Here is an 18890-nt window from a genome sequence, read left to right as displayed (position 1 = left end):
TTAATCATCATTCCCTATCTCTCAGAAAAATCAACAAGCTATTACCAGAAATTACACCTACCAGGTGCATCCTGGAAAGAAATAAAATAGGTTTACAAGCATGATCAGCTAAATGTTTCACCACAGCAGATGTATTATTGGTTCTACAGTGACTGCCTGCATTTTCACATCTACTGTGGGGAAGAACTGAAAAAAAATATACCACTAACTCAATTAAAACATTTTTGATACAGATGGCGTTGATCTCAGCAGAACTACAAAATGAATAAAATATTAGCATAAGAAATAGGACTTGCATCTCTGCACACATACGAAAATTCAGTTTTATTAACAGCTGCTTAACATATTTGGAAATCAGTAGAAAGCATTCCTCCTCCAATGCTGCTCTACCCACCAGCACCATTACTCCATCAGAACATTATTTTTAATCATTATTTATGTACTTCTGCACAACAGTCTTTGTGTACATAATTTAAAAACAAATCAACCAGTATCATCAACTTCGTCTCTTATTCCTGACCATAACAGCTCGTACCTCTTACCTAGAAAACTTATCAAACAGCTTCCTGAAAAGACCTGCCAGAACTTGTGTTTGCAGACCACTGGGCTTGCTGTTATCCTACAGAAAGGTCACCTTTCAGTAATTTCAGTGCATGACACTCAAGTCACCTTGACTATTATGAACCTGTATGGAAAGATATTACAAACCTGATGCCATTATCCATCTCTACCCACATGTTTAATGAGATCAGCAGTCATGTCTTACTTTATGTTCTGGGTGGAACCAAACGACAAGAAAACTACTCTAGAGTTAGCAGGCAGTATAACAGACAAGTTTGCTATAAACTTTAATAGAAGCACTTTGTCCTGGATGTAGGCTGTTTGAGTTTGGGTTTTTTTAAGTACTAAAGTTTCAAACTAAAGTTTCAACAAGTCAGTGCAAAGCCACCCATTGATTTTTAAGATGCTTTTAGCCAGGCTCCAAGTTCTCCTTAAGCAGAGGGTACTGGAGTGCAGAGAATTACTGTATTTTGAGGCAAATGTAATCATCAGAAACTGAAAGCCCCAATTAAAATGAAAAATTCCATGAAATCGAATGGACAGAAACCTTCAGCTATAATTCATAGATTGAATGGGGCACAAGGTACATGATAAAATGCCCAGCAGCAAAAGTGAGTGACTCCAGGCCTGCACAGGAAAAAAAACTCAGAAAAACTTTTTTGGCAAAACTTAGATCCCTGAAAAGCATAAGAAGTTAAATGAGCCTTTAGGGCAGCTGCACAAGATCCATATGACCAAATCCTTCACCTGAATCCCATTTTATAGATAGTGGTTTCCATTCCTACAGATAATTATTATTGACAGCTTGACACAAAAAATTCCACAAGACCTAAATCTTTCTTGCTACAAGGTTATCAGCTTAGGCACAGCCATACTCAATCTACCAGTGTTGCTTTGTTTAAGAACAAAGAGGGCAGAAGTGGAGGTTAAACCCAGTATGAAATGCCTACTGCCCTCAATGGGAATCTTAGTGATAAATGCAACAATTCATAGAAAAACTGTCCATCTTCAACGATACTGGATATAATTTATTTGACAAAAGCAGGTCTACAACTACTACTTGTTCTGTTCAAACCTGTCTTAAGTAGATGCTTATGAAAAAACTATGGTGTATGGAATAACAGGTGCAGTGTTATGAAAATACAAACAGCTATGCCACAGCAACCCAAGAAATATCCCCAAACTCCTTCTCTTTCGTAAAGCTGGCAAAAATTAATTTGAAATAACTAAAACAACAAAGAAGATTCTTTTCATTTCTAAGAAATTTTTACACTAGCAACAATGGAAAACAGTTTCCTGGGTCTCTTAACAGTGTATTTAAGTTTTTCTTAACAACCAGATACCGGGTTAGATAAAGGTCAGTCTGGACTGGTATCCCAGCTACGGAGTACATGCCTGGGGAGGCATAACAAGCAAGAAAGTACAAAGTGATCAATTCTCTGCTGTGGCTTCCCAGTGTTCAACCACTTGTAGTTTAGGAACTTTCTAAGCCAGATGCTTTTGCTGCATTGTGAAGGTCTCCTCCATCAATTTGTCATCTCCAACCAGCTCAAACCCATTTACATTTCTGACTGCCACAGCTTTCTGTGGCTGTTAAGTGCATGATTTAATCACATGCTGCATCAGAAAATGCTGCCATGTATTTTAAACCCACTGTTAAAGAACTATCACTGGGTTTTTCCTGACTTCACATTCTATGAAAGGGAATGAATATCATTTCCCCATTTCTCTCTCCACAATGCTTGGAAATGTACATACATGAAAATATCCCCCACCAGTTACCTTTCTCCCGATCCACATGATGGATTTCTCATTTTGTGGCAGTCTTTGCATGGCTAGACACCCCATTCTTGCCCTTCCCAATACCTTTTCAGGCTCTACTGAATTATTTAATGTAATTCCTACCTAAATATTCTCCTCTTTTTATATGGTACATATGAAGATGCCAAAGAATGCAGTTGTGATAAAATCACCACTGGACTATCAAGTAATTAATCAGCTTTAATGAATCTTTCAGAGTCATAGTTTTAGATTATTATACAGCAAGTGTATAAATGTAAGCTTACACAACAAAAAGCTATGCAAGAGTTACTGGAGAATCATTACAGTCCTGAACAAGTCTGTCTTATGAAAAAAAGCCTTAAATAGTCATGTTGCATAGACAGATGTAGCACGCATTTAGAACACTTAAATTTTGCCACCACACTTCAGAACACAAACTGAAAGAAACTAAGCCTCATTGTTTTTATTGCAGGTTTGGTTTTTTTAAAGCTAAAAATGTCACTAGGATAAATACAAGTCTTGAAATAAGACAGCTGGCTATCTTGATACACTTCCACTGATGAATTCAATTGCAAAACACTAATCCTTGCAGTTCTTAAACTAGTAGTACAGTACAGGCAAGGACAGCTCAAGTGGCTTTTAAAGAAAAATCTCTGCATGAAGCAAGCAAATGGCCTTTGGAAGAACTTCAGTGAAAAGTCTCATGGCTCTACTGTGCCTGAAGTTAAAAGTCTTGACTCTGCAGTTGCTACTTCAAGTTCATCTCCTGGGCACAGTCTGTTGCTACTAACGCAATACAGAGCTGTGTTATCTGCTACAGTATCTTGACACAAAGATCCAGGAAGAAAAAAAAACAAACACACAATCCAAAATGTTTGTATTGCATGCAAACAAAGCAGAGAGAAGCCTGATAAGAATTGACAGGGAAATATTTTGATAGAAAGTTACAAAGTATTTCAGGAGACGTTACATAACAAATTACGCAGCCTTCCTACCCATTTATTAAAATGCTTGTACATGGCAATTTCAGAAGGAACATGCCAGAAGGAATACAACATCAGTCAACGCTGTTTAGAACCCCCCCCCAGGAAGCATTACATGTTAAGAAAGAAGACATCCAGTTCTTTGAGCACTATCTTCTGCTCTCCTAGCCTGGAAGTGGTTGCAATTAACATTTTATTTGCAAACAATTGGCCCTGGATTATTCCCAAGGTGGAAAAAAAAAATAGAAAAAAGAAACACTTGGCAAATAATTTAGTCAATGGATGGTCCATCTTTAGGCTTTTTAGAAAATGGCTCAAGTTCTATGATCTCTTCCTATTTATCTAAGTTTACTCCCAAGCATTATACTCTGATTTCAGGCTCCTCATGGCAAACTCCCTTTCTTGCTCCAGTTCTGTAGTAAGACCATTTACTTCTTCCTTGCAACAGGAAAAAAACCCCAAACAAACAGAAACCCTAAAAAAACGACTAATATACATGTATTAGGGAAATTTTCTAATGCACAAGAATGGCCACAACTATTTCTCATGAATCCTATTTTAAACTTAATCTACAAAGCTGTGAACATCAGCAAAGCAAAATGGGAATAAAAATATTCTGGCTACATTTTGTTCTTTTTATATAAATGAGTTCTCTTGTTTCTGAAGCCAAATATAGAGCACATGAATGCACTGAAGATTATCTAGAAGGGTTCATATTTTACTTGCAGTATACGCCAAGTGGAATTTGCTGCAGGAAAGGTTTTCAAAGCAAGTCCCAGTTCAGTCTTTGTACTTCACAGTTATACTGTGGATGCCAGAACACTCCAATGTAAGCAAGTCTGGCTTCCACTGGAACTGCACTCTCAGATGCTAACCTTGAGACTTCCTGAGTTCTAAAAGACAGCTGGGGAAAAAAATGCTGTTAAAAGTGTACTTTGATCATCTGAATCTACAGAATTTTAACGGTCTGCTTAACTGAGCAAGACCACTCGAGTTTAAAGTACACCTTTAAATAGTCAGGAGAGAAATGGAAAAACAGGGCAAGAGTGTTCAACTCCTGCAGTTCTGTCCTTACTGCCCAACTTCCTTTGCTTTCTTAAGCCTCATTTTTCAGCTGGCAAGATCAGTTTAAAGAAAGCAATGGATACTATTTTGACTATAAATTTAGATGAACATACGGACTTTTCAGAGTAAAATAAATACAATAAAATACTGTAAAATTCTTTCCCCTGCAAAACATGCTATGCTAGAGCAGAAATCCTGCATGTTGAAGGTGAGTTGAAAAAAGAGGTAAAATAAACTGCAGGATTTTATCTTAATTCCATCTAAAATTTCCACCTAACACCTGCTGAAATTCCTGAAAAATAAATTATTTAATTTCTAGCCCAAGTTAAAAGTATCTCCTATTCACTAGTATAGTGCCAAAAGAAAACTGTGATTTTATATACCATTGAGACAGCCTTGTGGGACAAGAAACACAATGGGCTGTATGGGGCCCCAACAGTTGCCTTAGAGATGCACAGCCTGGGAATTCTCAAGTTCAGATACCTGCTATCAGACAGAGCCATGTTATCTAATTTCATCCAGCTGCTTAACAACTATATTTAAGATTAATTACAGTATTTTTCATTCCATTTCTATCATAAGAAATTATGATATTCATTCAAATTCTTATAGTGCCTGGAATAACTTCTGAGTTTTCAGACTGGATCTATGCAAAGGCATCCTTTGCTTTTGTCCATGAAATCAAATTTTCCCTGATACAGTATTCAATCCATTGACTTTATCAGCCCATCCTCACTATCCTTCTATGCATCTGCCTCAGATTGAATGCACCATTCCTAAACACAGGAAACTGAGTTTACCCAGTATTTCAGATGAGGCCTTACCAGTTCCTTGTTTAACAACATTAATTCTTTCTTATCTCTGTCAGAAACCTCTCTCCTGGTAAACATCATCCCAGGATGTATCTGAAGAAATTTCCTTCAGTTAGAGGAGTGATCATTATCACTCTCGGTAGTATTGTTACCAACCTGTAGTGAAAATGTTACCCAGCCATCAACATTTATATGCCATTTATGTGATTAAAACATATCTACTGGTATAGTCTGCAAAATAATGATGTTTCTTAATTGCAGTCCAAGATTGTGTATTTTCAGATTCTGAAGCCTTCACACAACTCCAAGAAAAAAATACCATTTCCATACCAGCACAGTTACAGAACTTTGGTCCTGATTTAGTAATGCATTTATGCAGCTTGAGATTGGAAGTATTCCCATCACATTAGCCTTTAGAAGACTAAAACCACCATTCAAAGCTTTGTTGGGTTAAATGGGTTAATATTTCAAGGTGAAACCTGCAAAGGATCCTCGAGGCTGTTTTGCACTTATCTACTTCAGTCTCCTCTGACTTGAAAACTGTAAAATGCAAAAAGCAAATATTTTGCTTTTCTATTCTTCCTTTGAATAGACATACTAAGCTGTAAGAGCTAAGCCTGTATTCTTCCTTCTTGCCTTGAGCTAGAGCTTTGCCCAGTGCCTTCACACATTTAGAGAAGTGAAGTCTCATTTTCCACTGTTCTCCCGATGCCTTCCAAGTGCAAATCACTACAAGAGGATCACGTGTGACCGTATGCTAAATTAAGTTTGCCCAGGAGACTTCATTCATCGGTTCCCCAGAAACTAGCGATTAGCCCACGTAATCGCAAGGAGATACCATTTAATTCGAAACCACATAGTTTATTTTTAAAAATTAAACCGGAAAAAAATTAACATAATCATAAAGCCATTTTCCTTACCAAAACATAACAAAGGCGGAGGCTTTAAGATCACGCCCGACCTGTTAATTTGACATTAAGGGTGCTAAACACACGGCGCTGCTCCGTAGCAATCTGTACTACATCCTGTGTCCAAACACACCTCCTGTTAATTTGTGCCACCGCATATTTTGCTAGTCAAGAGCAAAGAAACCCAGCGCTGTGGAAGCTATTTATTCTGCCTCCAGGTATTTCATGAATATTAAATAAGAACAGATAGGAGCTGCTACACAAATAACTTTACAACTCGGCGGGGAGCTGCCCCGCTGCGAAACCCACGGGTCCCGCAGGAGCGCGGGTGGGACCCCGACAGCTCCCGGGGCGGCGGGAGCAGCGCCCTGGCACAGACCTCGGACAGCCCCTCGCTCCGGGGACCCACCGTTCTCCGGGAGCTCCGGGGGGCAGCGCCGCGGCCCCGCCGCGCGGGGAGCGGAGCGGAGCGGAGCGGAGCGGAGCGGCTGCTCCCCCTGCGCGGAAGGTGCGCGCAGCCCGTGCCCGGCGGGCTCCCACCGCCCCCTGCCCGCCCCGGCTCTCCCCGCGGCCCCGAGCACACCGGAGGGCGGCTCCAGCCCGGGCAGCCCGGCGGCGGGACCCGCGGAAACTTCGCGGGCGGGGCGGCACAGCCTTACCTTGATGATGCTGCTCCTCCGCGGGGTGGCCTTGGCCGCCTCCAGCAGGCAGGCGTCGGGGTCGGGCGCTGCCGCCGGCCCCAGGCTGCCGCCGGGGAAGCGCTCGGCGGTGCCGACGGCCGAGACGCCGCTGCGGCGCTCTCGCCTCCTGCCCGCGGCCCCCGCCGGGGCGTCCAGCGAAGCCGGCTCGGGCTCCTCCTCGGCACGGTGCGCGGCGTCGGCAGGGGCACGGCCCGCCGCGGGCTGCTCTCTGCCGCCGGCAGCCTCTGCCATCGCCCCGCCAGCGGCGTCAACTTCTCCGGGGCGCTGGGAGGGCGGAGGGGGGTCACACGGACGGAGGAGCGGACGGCGTCCCGCGGCGCTCCCCTCACGGTACGGCGGCGGCGGCAGCAGCCCCAGCTCTCCCCGGAGGAGCCATGGCCGTGCCCCAGCGCGGGGCGCCCGGCGGGACGCGGCAGTGCCGGGGGCGGGGGGCGCGCAGGAAGTGCAGCCACAGCCCCGCGCTGTTGTGACAGGAGCCGGGCGTGTGTTGACGGGCGGCACTGAGGGACGGCCCGCTCGGCCAATCAGCACCGCGCCCGCCCCCCGGCGGCGCCTCGGCGGCCAATGGGCGCGGGGAGGGGCGTGCCCGCGGGACGCCCGGACGGGCGGTCGGGGCGGTGCGGGCGAGGGCAGGTGGGGCTGCCAGGCCGTGGTCACACCCGGGCGCCCCCGCCACAACCCTCGGGAAGAGGGTGCAGGAAGGGCCGTGTCGCCCGTCGGGAGCTGGGTCGGCCCGGGAATGCTTCCCCGCGCGAGATTTACGCAGGTTTGGGCTGCTGCCCCCCGTGCCGGGGTAAAAGCAGCGTGTGGGAGAGGTGACAAGTGACACATCCCGCAGCGCTCGCCCAGGGGCGCTGTGGCAGGGGCAGCGACGCCGAGCGAGGGAGCGCTGCCAGCAGGGGCTGCGGGTGTGAGGTGAACCGGCTGCTGAGGGCGGGCCGGCGGAGAGGGTGCGAGGCGTGAGGGGGACTCACAAGAAACGGTGGAGACTCGCGTTGGGGCTCCTCCGTCTCTTGAAAACGAGCCCAGAGCAGGGCAGGTCGTGCGGGGCTGCGAGTTCGCCGCCCTTTCTCCGCCGCTCACTTCCCTCACGGCTCGTGGCGGTCCCGCCCCGCACGGCCCCGGGCCCGCACGGCCCCGCTCAGCCCCGCACAGACCTGGACCCGCACAGACCCGGACCAGTACCAATCCGCACGGACCTGGTCCCGCACGGCCCCTCACAGCCCCAGCCCCTCACAGCCCCGCACGGACCCAGCCCCGCACAGCCCCGGGCAGGGCCGTGGCAGGGCCGACACCGCCCCCTGGCGGCGCGCACGGTCCCCGCTCCCGCAGCCGCCGCGGTCCCGGTGCGGGGCCCGAAGGGAGGCGAGGAAGAGGAGCCACCCAGGAAAGGGATGTGTCCCAGCCAGCCAGGCCGAGAGCCCCGGCCAGCCTTCGGAAGAGTTCGCGTGAGCGCGGCTCAGGTGGTATTTAGTTATAATGAGATTATCTATGTGGAGACCTCGGGAAAGGTGGGGTGAAGGGGAGTGCAGCAAGGGTGAAAGCAGAGGAAAGACAGGTGAGAAGGAGATTATACAGTGAGATGGAAAATAGGAGGGGTAGGGCTGCACAGGCTGATAGTCACTGGAGATGTTCAAAATTCAAAATTACAGCTATCAGTTTTGAAGACAGTAAGGCTCTCTGGAAAAATTAATTTCCTCCGGGTTTCTAAAGTAATTCCTTAATGAATGTGTTTGGCACCTGTTGGAAATCAATGATTAAGCAAGAAAGAGTAAGAGATAACCTCCTTACCCCACCCAGTCATTAGTTACTAGCAAATGCCTGGCTACAGGGCATAATTGCTGCTTAAAGGATGTGAAATTTATATATCTATGTACATACACTATATATAATATTTAGAATTCCACATTAAAAAAATCTCAGAGCTTCTGTCAAGGTTATTGAGGCATTTATCATGTTCAACACAAAGAAATGCTAATTGAGGGACAGATCTTAATATAACTCAACTTTTTTCGTGAGCTTTCTTCTAAGTTTTATGTAAAAAAAGGTCATCATTCATGTCTACCACATTTACTTTGGTTTGGTCTGGTTTCTTTCAGTGTGAAAGAGCACAAAATAAGTAACCCTAAAAGAAAAAAGAAAATATTCACATTGAAGAAATATTTATCTTAAAAAATACTGGAGAGAAGAGACTTGTAAGTGAATGGAAGATTTAACTTCAGCCTGCATTGTACACAGAGAGAACATGCAACACTGCAACAAAGAGGGGGAAAAAAAAACCCAAAACCAACTAATAAAAACTTTTCCATATAGTGTCACACAGTCTGAACTAAGAAGACTAATTTGAAGACAATACAAAAGGTAATTATCATGCAGTATTTTAATAGAGGGAATTATTGCTTCATGTAGAAATGCATTGCAGCTTTTTCATATATTTTGTGAAATCATATGAAGTTTAATCCCTGGTTTAATCATTTGAGAACAGCAAAATACTGTCATAGCTGAAATCTGCTGCATCTACCAGAAACTGTCTGTAGCATGTTGCATGGACAGATGCATATAACATATTAAAGAACTTTATCCTTTCTAGGATTTGTCTTATACACTCAAAATTAGGGAGATACTTATTGTCAAATGCATTGTCTTTGGATATCAAAAGTTTTAAATCATTTAATTCTTACCTCATATTCCAACCTTTCACACCTGAAGTCTTCAACTGAAAAAGGTCTACAGGGAATGTATAGATTTTAAATTTCATAAACATCAAACCTACAGGGAACACACAGCTAATTATATTTTTGATCTGTTTGTCCACAAGATGCAAAGGTTTTAGAATTATGTATGGTACAGCTAACAGAGAGTTTAACTAAATTCTTCTCTAGAAGAGGACAAAAGGTTGGCTATTTTACTGACTGTGCATCTCTGGATTCTTGTGAGGCATCTGTATCTATCTGCTTCTGTTTGGGAAGAACCACGAATTATGAAGCAAAAGAGGAATTGGTTTTGATACTTCTTAATGTTTAATAAGAAAAGAGATTTAACAAAAGGAAGCTTTACACTAAAAGTGCTTGCATAGAAAGTAAAAAAATCAAGATTGGGTGGTGATAAGTGTATTTAACAGGTTTCTGTACTCAGTTTCAAGATGATCTGATGCAGCCCACTGTACAAAAACACTGCAGCGTTGTCTACAGTTACTTCAGATAGGGACAGATTTTCAAGAACAGTCAAGGAATTCACTCAAGCTAAGGAAGACAAGATGGTAGATAAAAAAGTCTATGTGTTTGCCTGAACACATGAGTCAGCAAGTGCCTGCAATGTCTATTTTAATGTGGATTTTTTTTTGTATACTCAGCTTACTCCGATCTCCATCCTTAAGGCACACAATTGTTCCTTAGTGGGTGTAGTTTGTATCATAAACCAGCTGAAAATAAGTTGTCTTGGAGCTGTGCTGAAGTATAGCCTACATAAGGCAGTAGTTTGCACCTAGACATTGAATTCTGGGAAGCTCTTAAGTATTCTGCTGGGAGCCAAAAGTGGTGCTCCTGTACCAATTGGCTGATGAAGTGCGAAAACTGGCATCTTTTCCTGTGTCATGAGCATCTAATTTGCAAGACAGAGAAAGCAGTAGGGAAAAAGTTGTGATTTCTTCAAGTATGCAGTGACAGCAAATCATAATTTTAGAATTGATGAGACTTATGCAAAGCCATTGATGAGAAAATGTTTTGCTAGGTAATTCTTAAAGTGATTTTTGTTTAAAGTCCTAGTGGTTATTGTGTCTGTGCTGTTATATCCTGAATGTGATATTATAAGACAACAGAAAAATAATTATATCATTTATTTATACAAATATGTACTTGTTGCTAAGCTTCACTCACGTTTTGGCAAGACAACCCCAAGTCATATTTTGCCTAAAAAACTATAATTAATCTTTCAGACTGGGAAAAAAGTGCAAGTTCAAAATAGTATAAATCAAAATAGTTAAAAGGTCATAAGCTTTCTTTAAAATATTGTGTGTATGTTTTCAAATTTTATTAATTTTTTAAAAATATTTACACTCCTTGATTCAATGCCTCCTAATTTTTTTATTAATTCTTGTTTTGTCTTGCCTCCTACTTCTTTGAAAAAGCCTCATTATACATCATAATGCATCATATACTCATAATACATCATATTATATTTTCCAGGTAGTATAAATGTTATATCTTCTCTAACTTAACAAGAGACACTTATGTGATATGACTCTATCTTAATGATGTTCTTGTTCCAGCTGAAGTCATTGATGAATTCTTTTCACTGTCTGATAATACTTTAATTGTTTTTAATAATTAGAATACTCTGGTTATAGAAGATTCCTGCCAACTCTTTGCTCTGAGAAACAATCCTTTATTTTAGCAGTACTGTCTGCCCAAATAGATATGCCAATTAAGTACGAGAAATAGTAAAATCAGGACCTTGGTTAGGTCATGTATAATATGATTTCACATCCACTGCTTACTATACAGACACAGGCCCAAACCCTTGGAGTGGAATGTACTGATTTCTATTTGGAAATCAGCACGCAGGGAAAGATCCTTAGCACTGCAAAAAGCCACCCAAAAGTTAGCAAGCACCAGAATTAAGGTTAGTAGTCCTGATGTAGTTTAATATCCTTTGGTGCAAATGTTGTGATCATGTGGAATGCTATAGGACTGTGGCTCCTCTCACTGCGTGGGATAATCCCTGTGAATGAGACTGCTTTCCTTACCTGGAGCTCTTCCAGACATGGCATTTTACTATCACCCACCTCCTTGTTCTCCAAGCTGTAGCAAGGTGTTCTGGCATTCAGTGTCTCCTCTCTCCTTACCCTACCTGGATCTTCCTAGTTACTGCTACCATCTCTGCTCACCAGTTGCCACAGTGAGCACAGGAGACCTGAGAGGACTACTGGACACTCTTGTCAGAATAGTTGTGGCTTTTCTTGCCATCAGTGGGGGTTACTTCTTTCATTACCCCTACTGTGGATTTGCTTTACCCATTGCTTCCTCTCCTGCAGGCTCAGCTCTTCCCACTGTGCGTTCAACCAACAGTTTCCTTCACCCCACACCTGCGCACAGTGGTGGGTCACTGCAGGAGGGAGCTCATGGCTCTGCTGGTTGACTTTGACCATGATACAGCACAACTGCTCCACAGCTGCAAAGAGACTGAATGGAACACGGGTTAGGTAAAGCCTGGAATGAAAACGGGAGTAAAATCTGAGCTAGAGAGCTTCTGTAAACAAATTTTGCAGAGGCATAGCAGGTAACAACAATTTAGTACACAGGAAAGAGCACGTTCCTGATAAGGAAGCAATTCTTCTACCAAATTTAGCATCAACTGCAAAAGAAGGTGACATTAGAATTTTTCTAAGGGACAATGGTAAGATGTCATGTGTTGTTTTGGTTTCGTAAAAAAAAAAAACATTTTTTTCCTAACCTGATTTTCAAGGGTAGATGTTTGCCAAGAGTGCATCTCCCTTACATAAAGACTCACAGCTTGAGTCATACACACACCTTCGGATTTTTGGCCAATGTGACTGAAGTTCAAGAAGTTAACAAGTAATTGAAAATAAGATTTTCCACGGACAACTTCAGGTAACCCCAGAAGTCATGCTACAACCTAGGCAAAACAGAGTTTATTCACTCGTGCAAACAGTGAAACTTTCTCAAGTTGCCCATGTTTAGTTTCTAGTTGTTTAGTTTGGGGGAGGGAAGAGAAGGCATGTTGTATATGTTATAACAGACACTGTCTTGAGGATTTGAGGGAGTCTTAAAGACGAATTCTTTTTCAAGTCTTATGATACTTAATGACTCTTGTTTAAGGTAGGTGGTAATTCCACTTAAAGAGGACCTTTACCGATGACTGTCTTTTTCACAGAGCTCATTTTAGCTCCTCTGATCATTGCTTTTAGTATTTCTTCGGCTGTGACACATGCATAGAAATCTAACTGTAGTTGTTGCTACCTTTCAGGCTTTGTGAACTTCCTTGTTCACTGCCATGAACAGTATGATCCAGTAGATGTATGCCACTTCCTGTATTCTTTGGTAATTACTTACCAAGAGGTTCAATTTCGTGCCACAAGCTGTTCTATGTCACGGCCTTTCCCATCCTTGCTAGCTCCAAGGATATATTCCGTGTTAGAAATGCAATGGCAGTACAGTTCCCACACACTTACATACAATTTTTTGGGATCATTTGGATTATCATGATCTGTGCAGCTGGCGGGGAAGCAGCATTAGTGTTAAATGATACCTATTAGCTGGGAATTATTCTTACTGAGAATAGAAAGCATTCTAGTAATATCCCAGTTCAAAAGCTACTCTTACCGTCTCTAATCTTGCCACCTCAGAAGCAAATTGCTCCCAATGTCAGCAGGAGTCATATTCATATCTACTTTGCAGTTAAAGACTTTGGAGGAAATCTGGACAGTATACCAAGAATGGAATTTAGGCTCTTCTACCTGTTAATCAGACATACAGTCTTTCTCCTGACATGCACTCCCCGAAAGCATAAACTCTTCATCCTGTACTTGACTGCCTGCATCCCATTTCAGCTCTGTTTTGACTCATTAGGTATTTAATTCATGAAAGAGGAAGGAATGCACTGGAAAGACTGCAACTACAGAAGCTTTTCATTCACAGGGGAAAGCTACATGGTAGGTTGATATGTATTCCATTACATACAGTTCTATACAGTACTACATGGGAAAGAACAAATTTATTGAAGTAAAGGTTGATTATTTTACTGCTGTTTTCAGCCATTTGAATAGTGTTTCTAAGCAATAGCAATTATGTTATACTCTTTTTTCCACTTTTACATGTAGAAGTGTTGAGTAGCAGAGAGCAGAACAAAAGCAACAGGAATGTGTAGGGATATATGCAAGTATTCCCCCATAAATGAGGGACCTGGTAAAACAGGAGTGGCTGTCTTATCTGAATCTCAAAAACTGCAGGTACAGAGTAATTTACCACGTGTACAAAAAATAAAGAAACAGCAAAACTGTAATGGGCAAGAATAAAATGGCTTGATTCTATACTTCTGTGTGCCATTCCACTTCAAATCACTGAAGTCAAAAGAGAGAAAAGCTTTTTGGGGCTACTGGATCTAAAACACAATAAAGAAAATTACATGAGTATTAAAAATTTCCCCAAGTATGTGGAATAAATTAGCAACATCATAACTACAGTAAATTTCTTTTTGTTTGTTTGTTTGTTTTGTTTGAGCTGGTACCTAAACATACAATGACATTTGAAGAATCAAGTTCTAAAAGGTAAGATTAGAAGCCACATTGATTTTCTCAGATGGTGGTTGAAGGAATAGGGAAAGGAAAAACCTGTTTACCTTATAAGAACACTTTAACATAACAACAGCATATAGATATTATTAAATTGCACTTATATCCATGTAACTTTACACTTCTGCTTTCCAGAGCAGCAAAGCCTGTCATTTTATCTTTCTTGCAAGTATTTTTCCAACCTGTCTTTCATAATACATGTCAATTTTTTCTAGTCTTTTCTACTTATTTATTTCTGTCTGCAGAATTTTATATTCGGTTCAGTGAAACATGTAAAATATAATATTATGACAACTGCAAAAGAATATTAAAAGCCTAAAATTTATCAGACTCAGGATAAGCATTACATTTTTGTTCAACTAAATGAAACACAGTAGGGGGAAATCTAGAGGAAAAGCCAATCAAGGCTGTTGCACTAAGTTAATGAGGAGTCTGATAAATTTCTCTCCACTCACCCCACTGGAGATCTATTAAGATTTCCATGTGACATGTATCTATGTGTTTTGTTGGTGGACTGTGCTTTTATAAAACAGAAAGGAGTCAGATTTCTCAGTAGACCTATTTAGTATTTCCCATTAATAACCACATTATCAGATTTAACAAAGGATTGTACTATAATTCTCCCATTTGCTAGGGACATTTATTAAAGTGCTGATAAGCTTTACAATTTCACTCAGATGCTACTACCTTTTCAAGTACTTTTCCAAATCTGACACTTTTAATTGTGACAAGTTCCATCAGCAAGGGAACTTTTATGCAGCAGTTTCCAGTAAGCTTTCCCCCCTTCGGGACAGGTAAGACAAAATGTACACAAATGCCTTTATAAATAAAGCTGAACTTTATAAATAAATCTGAACTCTGAAAAGAGACAGAAAACAAGCCAGTCTTATGTAGCAATTTTCTGCCAATAACCTATGTCATGCTAAAGTTTACTTTTGGAAAATAGGGTATTTTTAAACTAAGCTGTAAAACCTAATTATGTCTTCAAACTTGAAAGAAAGCACTAATTGCCCTGATATATTTTGAGCTAGAAATTATCCATAATAATGTTATTATTCTGCAAGGATGGACTGAATGAAGAAGCTTTTGTTGTGTAATAGCAACCTACCACTCTGGAAGCGTGATCTCGGATCATCGAAGTCTCCCAGTCTCCTCTGGATAATCCATTGCTGAGGGCTGGGAAAATGTGAAATAGGGAACAAATGAGCAACTCATGTAGGAGTAGCTCAGCTTGATAGATTCATAGGAAATCGTGTAACCCTCACTCACCCACGCCAGTATCCAACCCCCAGAGCCCCTCTGAGTCCAGCAGAGCACTCAAGTCCCCTGCAGTGCTCCTGACAGTCCCCTGTGCTACCCAGGACCTCCCAGGGAACCTTGTACTCCCTAAAGCTCCCACATACTCTCCCAGTGCCTCCAGTACCTCTGAGGGCCCTCCCAACAATTTTTGAGCCCTGCAGTACTCTGAGTACCCACCCTGTGATGATTACAGGGGTTAGAGGAGTAGTGGATACCGGCTAGCCATTATGTGGAGGAAAGGGGGGCACAGACAAGAGGAGGTGAGCAAGAGTATTGTTAGGGCAAGTGGAAACAAAGGAGGAGGTAGAGACAAAGGGCAGATAAAGTGATGGGAATTGGGATGGGGTCACGGCTCATCTAGAAGGGAGATGTGCCCAACTAACCCAAGAAAAGGAATGATGTGGGAAAAGGGCCTGTAAGATAGAAATGTCATATCAGAGAACTACACACAGAGCTTTCAATAAATGGAAAACTTCTCAGAAACAAGTAATTTCCTTCCATTTTTCACATGGCACTGACCATAACATTTTTACTCATTTTTACTCTTAAATGACAACCATAATGTGCTCCTAAGCACCATTAGATCTCTCAGGAGGTTTCCTCCAAGTCCTTGAATACATAAGAGCTCTTGGCTTTTTGATTGTTCTAGTTTAGTGTCAGGGTGTAAAGAATCCATTCACAAGCTCATAAGAAAATCACTGTGTACATCTTCATAAGTTACAGGTTTTTATTTTTAATAACAGTTGTATTCCATGCAGCAGGGACAGAAGTCAATTTTTTAGTAACATCCCAAGAGCTGTTTTTATGAAATTGAGAGCAGGAAGTAAGTAATCTTTCATCAGGTACACACTCTGACAAGGATATATTAGTGCTCATATTGCCATGAAAGGATCTTAACATGCTGGTAGGACAACTAGCATTATTATCTACAGATAGAAGACAATAGAAGCAAAAAAGGTAGCATGTCTTTTCCAAGGTCAGTGAATCAATCAGTGAAATGTATTACTCATAAAATCATCCTTGTCTTTTTGTGCCTGGAAAATTCTTTTCCTCCTTTCTCCTCCCAATCCATTTTTCCTCCCTACTTTTGTCTCTTGCTTTTTTCAGTTTATCTTTCCTCACTTAACCTCTGACTTTCTCTGACGCTAAAAAAAGGACAAAAAGCAAGAGCCTACAGGAACCAGCCCAGCCAGACTCTTGTCTTTGTCCAGCACTGCCTTTTAATTTGTGGGAGAGAACAGCAGGAGAGATCATTTCATGCTGTGTATATTGCTGACATGCAGTGTCAGGAAAAACAGTCGCACTCCTGACTTCCTTTGAGAGTGGCTCCCTCGGCCAGGATGCTGTTCCCTTAATGAAGCAGCCACGCAGTGCTAGGACAGCCCTGCAGCCTTTGTTGTAATATTCAAATCCTGTATGCATGGCATATATTTTTGCCAGCTGTACTAGTAATCCTGGTACATGTGTTGAATTTTCAGGTTTTAAATGATCAGAATAAAAAATAGCACGATCTTTCTCATTTATTTGCCAAAGTCCTGTTTTTTTTCACAACTGTCTTATTTTAAATATAAATGTCCTAGATTTGGTTTTTTTAACTAAAGGAGGAGGTATAATGTAGAAGATACAACAATTAAAACTATGTAAAATACACTTTCATGTTTCTGAACGTTTCTTTATTCTTTCAGCTGTTCTGACTTTAAATTCCCCAAACCAAGATATGAAGCACATGAAAGGCTTGGGCTATTCTGCCTTTCACATCATTAAAATATAGTGCTGTTCTTAGGATAAGCTTTGTTGCTGTCTGATAAATATTCATAAAAGTCAATGAATGCAATTCAGCAGAGTTCTGTAATCTCGCAAAATAACTATTTCTAAAAAATTCCCGTCAGCTCTGCTAAAATTGCTTTCACTTTTACAGTTTTCTCAGCTAAAAAACCCCACACTACTAAGAGTTAAGCATTATATTGTTATATATTACAGGCACAGAATTATTAGAAACTCTTCTAGGGTTGTAGGTTTTTATTCTGTGTGATAACAATAACGTTGCAGAAGCTGGTAGATGTTGAAGCAACAGCAGAAAAGTAAGGAGCAGTGTAAGGTCCTGTAAGGACTGCAGGTCTGTGCCCTGCCTACACTCAGGGAGAGTTAAATAATGAGAGGGGATGTTTGGTTTAGGTTGGATGGGTATAACTTGCATAAAGCAAACTTAAGCAACATACAAAGATTTGAATTCAACTAAAATGTATTTTATTGTAGACATTGTCAAAATAATATTCCTTGAAGTCTTTATTTTAAAGCACCCAAAAAAAGTAAACCACAAGAGTAGCTAAGGATAAATCGACCCTACAGTGATTCCTGATACTGTGTGTTGGGGTTGAGCTGCAGTGACTTAGCCTGTGAATGTTTGATCTCTTTAAAAACAGTTTTCCCACTGGGGTGGCATTCTAGCTCTCGTTGTCATCAAATCAAGGATTTTTGTCAGGCTGTACCTTTGTACCTACGTTGATTATGAGTTTGGCATTTGACTCACTCTTCTTTCCAGACCTGTTTAAGAGCAGAGGTATTTTCAGGGCAAACTGCATTTACAGACAGAATGAAATTATGGAACAGGAGAAAAGGTTGTAGTGCTGTTCAGTGAGTGACCCCAGAAGTACATCTGACATGAGCAATACCATTGGTGCTTCTCCTCCAGTTCAGTAAGGGCTGAAAAAAGAATAATTTGAGTTGGAATATTTTGAGGAGTGGCCATGAAGGTGTTATTTTCCAGCCCTCTCTGCTAGTACTCACCAAATTGCATCTGCAAGGTCATCTCAGGCCTGCTGTTGTACAGCTGTTCTCAGGGCAGCCTGCCTGCTTGAGAGTCTCTTTGGGAACCTTGGGAAGACTCCTTGAGTTGAAAAAAGGGCTTTCATTTCTTCGTGTTGACAACTGTACAGTCTAAACTATGTTTTCGCCTCCCATCAATCATGGCCTGGTAAGCCAGACCCAGGGAACTGCCTCACCTGCTTCGTATTTCTCCCGCAGAGGCCAGGTGAAACGCATGACTCTATTTTCCTTCCCGTTTCACGCCCTAGTCGGGAGGATAAAAACCCAGCTGGGAGTTAGCGCCTATCTCCTTAGGTGCTGGGGACAGAGCTGGAGGTTCCTCGGCTGCCTCAGGGCTTCCCAGCGCGGTACCGGCCGCTCCCCGCGGGGCAGGACACGCGCCCGGAGGCTGCGGGTGCCGCGGTACCCGCGGGGAGGGGAGCGCGGGCTCGTGCCCGGCTGGTGCACCGGCACAGGCAGACGGGGCTCCGGGCGCTGCAGCGGCCCCGAGGCGGCACGGAGCCCCAAGCCCTGAGGCGAGGCGGGGCGGGCGAGGAGCGGCAGCGCCGGCGGGGCCGGGAGGGGGCGAGGCGAGAGGCACCCCCCGGTCGCCTCCTCGCAGGGATCCCGTGAGGGGACGCGGGACCCCCGGGGAGAGGCCGCAG

General features: G+C 42.5%; 1 protein-coding gene and 1 long non-coding RNA gene across 3 annotated transcripts in view; both read right to left on the bottom strand.

Moving 5' to 3' along the window:
* Positions 1 to 7043, bottom strand: part of PLCL1 (phospholipase C like 1) — a 192960-nt gene extending 185917 nt beyond the window's left edge. Inside the window, exon 1 of the mRNA XM_017838552.1 lies at positions 6771 to 7043. Coding sequence (XP_017694041.1) covers positions 6771 to 7043 — 273 coding nt within the window. The remainder of the gene's footprint in view (positions 1 to 6770) is intronic.
* A 2859-nt stretch (positions 7044 to 9902) lies between these two features.
* On the bottom strand, positions 9903 to 18615 carry LOC108506667. Of its 2 annotated transcripts, none has more exons than XR_001877849.1 (3): positions 18423 to 18615; positions 15230 to 15297; positions 9903 to 11992 (listed from the first exon to the last, which is right to left on the bottom strand). It is a non-coding gene; the product is annotated as an uncharacterized LOC108506667 (long non-coding RNA). The 2 variants fall into 2 exon arrangements; XR_001877850.1 differs by lacking the exon at positions 9903 to 11992 and adding an exon at positions 12352 to 13931.
* Positions 18616 to 18890: the final 275 nt, after the last annotated feature.

This window comes from Lepidothrix coronata, unplaced genomic scaffold (assembly GCF_001604755.1).
Source record: "Lepidothrix coronata isolate B3197 unplaced genomic scaffold, Lepidothrix_coronata-1.0 Scaffold7, whole genome shotgun sequence".
In the NCBI taxonomy this organism is placed as follows: Eukaryota; Metazoa; Chordata; class Aves; order Passeriformes; family Pipridae; genus Lepidothrix; species Lepidothrix coronata.
This window is presented reverse-complemented; position numbering and strand designations above follow the sequence as displayed.